General features: G+C 34.5%; 1 protein-coding gene across 1 annotated transcript; it reads left to right on the top strand.

The window, feature by feature from the left end:
• Positions 1-851: 851 nt before the first annotated feature.
• Positions 852-1,708, top strand: LOC133805086 (uncharacterized). Its single transcript, XM_062243188.1, has 2 exons — positions 852-1,281; positions 1,362-1,708. Exons 1-2 carry the CDS (start codon positions 919-921, stop codon positions 1,416-1,418), a joined length of 420 nt encoding a protein of 139 aa, XP_062099172.1. The 5' UTR covers positions 852-918; the 3' UTR covers positions 1,419-1,708.
• The last annotated feature ends 3,305 nt before the right edge of the window (positions 1,709-5,013 follow it).

Consider the following 5,013-nt stretch of genomic DNA (forward strand, 5'->3'; position numbering starts at 1 on the left):
TTTATCCTAATTTATATTTCAATGTTAAATTTATAAAATCATTGATTGCAGGATGACCTCCTAGAAAAGAGAAAAGAGGGGACACTTGTAGAATTTGGGACGAGCGATATATTGAAACAAGTATTAGGAAAAGTTGAGCATCCTGGTCAAGTAAGAGGCCAAAGTCGAGGTGTTTCTCAAAGAGACTACATTCTAAAGCCAATAAATGGTTTTAGTGGACTTCAACAAAAACAGTTTGAATATCAACCCCACCATTCACAACAATACTTAGCGGACTTTAAAAAGCTAGAGCAATCCTTTGAGCAAAAACTAAGTAATTAAGCTGAACAATTTGAAGCAAGACAAAAATGAGAAAGAGAAGAACGAGAACGAGAACGCGAGTTATTTTTGGCCAAGTTCACTAAATTAGCAGCACAAATTTCATCATTAAAAACAAGTGGAGTGGATTCACCTATGATAGTTTCTCCAACATGCGAGACCCCTATGCCGATGGAGGTGGTAAATGAGCCTTTGATTTCTTCAAAGGTAATTTATTTTTCGACTATTCATATTATTATTGAAGAAAATATGTATTATGACATAACTATTATTTTTTCCTCATCTTGAGATTCCAGGTTAATCAGAAGTCTAAATTATTGGCAGAAAGTGGTGTTGTTGTTGCTATTTGACGAATAATTGCAACAACGGGAAAAGTTCATCGTGTAGACTTAAGAGAAGGTAACTACCATGTGATGGTAGATGAGTGTTGCAATGGCGATGCTAAACTAATTTTTACAGTTGGGGGAAGAGCTAGTTTTAGTACGTCATGCTTTTGGCAGCTATGTTGAGTGGCCATCTCGTTTGATCATCCTTACAATTTAAATTCGGTAAGATATAGAGTTACAATTATGTATAGCATTTAAATCCATTTTTAGACTAATGCCATTTACTTTCATGTTGAAGCCACCTAAGAAGACAAAGAAGCAAAAAAGGACTACTTCACCAATACATATTGCCCCAGTGACACAAGAGAAGCCTCATCCTTCCCAGCGACTTCCTACTCAAAATGATAGAGTGTTAAGTAAAAATAGTGCCCCGATGCTCTTCAATATTCCTAATGTCAGGGTTCCTCGCTCTCTCAAGTGTCTATTAACTACGGTAAAGTATGTGGAGCATGATCAAAGTTCAAATGGATTTTGGGATATTAGGCCATCAACACATTTTATATATTTCACAAGAAGACATAGTCCACTTTGGCTTATTAGAGATGATTGGAGCATCATGTATATCATTATATATCAGGTATGAAAGATTTAAAATAGATAAAAGTTTGTAAACACTTATTTTATGAATTTAACAAGGTTATTATATTTTTTATGTAGGTTTCTATACTTTCAATTGGTCAAAAGAGAGATAAATCACTTTTTTCATTTCGTTGAGCCACTTTGCCTATCAAATATTGGCTCTACTAAAGAGGAACAAGTTGAATGGGTATCAAATCACATCATAGATTCAAATCCGGGTCAAATGTGGTTACTGCCATACCATTTGAGGTAAGTTTTGTACTTTTGTCATTAAGTTATTGTGATTATATATTATTTCAATAACTTAATTTTTGTGTTTGTCTTAGCGAGCATTGGAGGCTTGTAATAATTGATTATGATAATCAATTATGCTATTATTTGAATTCCCTTGGCAATTTCCCACCAGAAGAAATTAAATCCCTCATTTCTAGGTAATAATCCAACCTATTAACTTTATACTCTTGAATTTATTTAAAACTTAACTGTATCTAAATGTTTATGTATTTATATTGCATAGTGTCTTTCAATGTTTGCGCACAAATAATGCGAAAACTAAGAAAGTTGTGTGGATAAGTGTTAAGTGTCCTCTTCAGCCAGTAAAATCAGTTCAATGTGGATTCTATGTTATAAGGATGATAAAAGACTTTGTCATGAATGAGGCTCCAATGAAATGACGAACTAGTAATGTAAGTTAATATAATATTTATTATTAAAGTTCTAACATTATCTCAATATTCTCATAATGCAATAATTTTTGTTTTAGTGTGGCGGGAAGAACTCTTACACAAAGGAATATATCAATGACGTACGTGAAAAATGGGCACAATACGTCATGGAGTTTTTAAATACTACATGATAAGTATATTCATATTTTGGGTAACTAATTGAAATATGCATGAGACTTATTATTTTGGATAATTAGTTCAAGTTTAGTCATATTATTGTAATTAACAATGTTCTGGACGTTTTTGTATAAAAACAAGATTTATTACGGGATAAATATGCATATAATATGTATATAAAATAATAATAATACCACAACTCGGTTGTACAACCTACTTATGATACAAAACATCATAGGTCGGTTATAACCGACCTACCATGTGTTACAATATAGGTCGGTTGTACAACCGACCTAAGGTGTGTTACACCAATAGTCAGTTATCGAACCGACCTACCGTGTGTTACACCATAGGTCGGTTAGCCGTCAATCGACCTACCATGTTTTGACATTGCATGGGAGGTCGGTTCTGAACCGACCTATGAACGTTTATAGGTCGGTTTTAAACCGACCTCCCATGCATTTTTTGTACTAGTGCTAAGTTATTTTTTTGGCGGTGAAAGTATCTTTCGTCCATGTTTTGGTGCAGTTTAGTGCATCTCTTTGTCTCGTCGTTAAGTTTGCCACCATGGGGTGAAATTTACTTATAACTTTGGTACTTTCACCGCAAATATCTCATAAATTGGGTACTTTCACCACAAATATCCATTTAATTAGGTACTTTCGCCGCAAATATCCATTTAATTGGGTACTTTTGCCTACATGTTACAATCGAACTTAACGGTGAGAATTGACGGTTGTACTAAACTGCACCAAAACATGGAAGGAAAGAACTTTCGCTGCTAAAAAAATAACTTGGGTATTTAAGTGCTACAAACATAATAAATTGGGTACTTTCACCACAAATATCCCCATGTTTTAATAATCATAATTAATACCAATTTTTTTTTAAAAGAAATATTGAAAAAAAATTGATGTTAACTATCATAAACTTTTCACTTTGAAAATAAGATCTATACTAGAAAATACGCTCGCACTTTGCGCGGTCTTTATATAAATTTCAAATTATATTTTAGAGAAATTTATGTTTTTTTAATAATGATGAAATAATAAAATTCTATTAAATTTCATGCCTAATAATTTTTTTTAAAATCTTTTGATGAATAATATGAGGAACAATATGTAGTATCAAATTTTTTTCTCTCTTTTATCTTATTCGATTAGCACAAAAAAATAAATCGCAACACAACGAAAATAAATCAATAATATATGGTCTTAATTTTCTTGATTATTGTTGACCACGATTTTGGCCAACGACGAGTAGACGTCAAAACTACAATAAACCTTCAAGAGAAAATACGACACTGATACTTTTATAGTGATTCAGCCCCAATTTATTGGTAATAGCCTAATCCACTTGGAGTTGTGATATATAGATCCTACACTTAAGATCAGATAAACTTGAGCCAACTGAGTCTCTTAAGTGTAAGTAGAAAAATACAGAGTTTCTCTCTCTAGAGAATACAAGCTTTATCTCTCTAAGCTCTTAGAAAATGCCTCAAGTAACAATCCCAAAGTTTCAAAACTAGAGAGTTTTTCTCAGTCTAAAAAGATCTGATCCCCATAAATGATGCCATGAGCCCTCTATTTATAGGCTCATGGATCGTACATCAGATATATTCCTTTGACCGGGTCCTTGGTTCTCAACAGACTTTAATTAATAAAATATAAATGAATTTAAATTACAATAATATAGCTATTATTCTGGGATATCTGAGAGATTCCCGCGGTAGTTGAGAATGATTCGGGTTGAAGCTGTTACTGAGAACACAGGCAAGCACCTCTCGTCGGCAAAGCATACCTCTAGCACACCTCTGGTCGGTATAGGCAAAGCACTCCTCTAGCACACCTCTGGTCTAGCATGACACATCTCTGGTCTAGCAAAACACTTTACTGGTCGGGCAAAATAAATGACTGGTCGGCCAAAACAGATGACTGGTCGGTCAAAACGACTGACTGGTCGGCCAAACTCCTAACTGGTCAGTCAAAAATCTTTATCGGTCGGACATAAATTCTATCAGGTCGGTCAGATCACTTTATCACAACTCCAAAGAGTCAATACATTTATTGACCATTAATGTGCCATTTACTGACCATGCATTGCCATTTGTCACTTCTGATTGCCACGTCATTGAACTGAAATTTTGGGGATAACAATTATCTTAAACTTATTGACCTGTCAAAACTTCTTTATATATATATATTTAACAAACTCAATATCACTCACACTATATAATCTCTTATATGTCTCTCCAAAGATCGAGAACATGACTGTTATCCAAAAAATTGGCATTGATGACGTGGCAAGTGATCCCTGGACACGTGGCTGACATCTGGAGGAACTCTGCTAGTGTATCGACCAGAAGGTACATTATAAGCAGGAGGCGGCCCAGTCTTTCCTGCGACTAGTCTGGTCGATGGTTCCGCATACAACATAATGTTACAATAAAAATCTTTGTAAATCCCGAAATTAACTCACACAATCCCCTGAGTATCCGATTATTCAGGAGAGAATATCTGTAACAATCTCGTGTAATCCCCCTTGAACCTATAAATAGAGGAAGATAGCTCAAGGAAGGGACTTTTGGCTTTCGAATTATTGGAGATTAGAGTAATTCTACCCGAAATATTGTATTGTTCTTCAGAGGTTAGTGAAACTCATTGAACCCTAGTTCTTTGATCACTCCTTTGATTCTCACATCAATAACAATCTAAGTGGATGTAGGTTATTACCAGATCCTGGGGCCGAACCACTATAAAACGTCGTGTTCTTATTATTTTTGTCATTCGATTCTTTTCAACGCATTCATTCACATCAAGAATATTTTGACTCCGTGTCAGTTGTCCAAAATCTGGGTCAACATTCTGGTGCTTTCATTGAGAGCTTGA

The sequence above is a fragment of the Humulus lupulus genome, chromosome X, assembly GCF_963169125.1.
Source record: "Humulus lupulus chromosome X, drHumLupu1.1, whole genome shotgun sequence".
NCBI classification, from domain to species: Eukaryota; Viridiplantae; Streptophyta; class Magnoliopsida; order Rosales; family Cannabaceae; genus Humulus; species Humulus lupulus.

Excerpts from the sequence above, each read along its gene's own strand:
- LOC133805086 (XM_062243188.1), top strand. The coding sequence starts at position 919 with ATGCCATTTACTTTCATGTTGAAGCCACCTAAGAAGACAAAGAAGCAA. Across the intron at positions 1,282-1,361 it reads TGTATATCATTATATATCAG|GTTTCTATACTTTCAATTGG; the intron begins GTATGAAAGATT and ends TTTTTTATGTAG.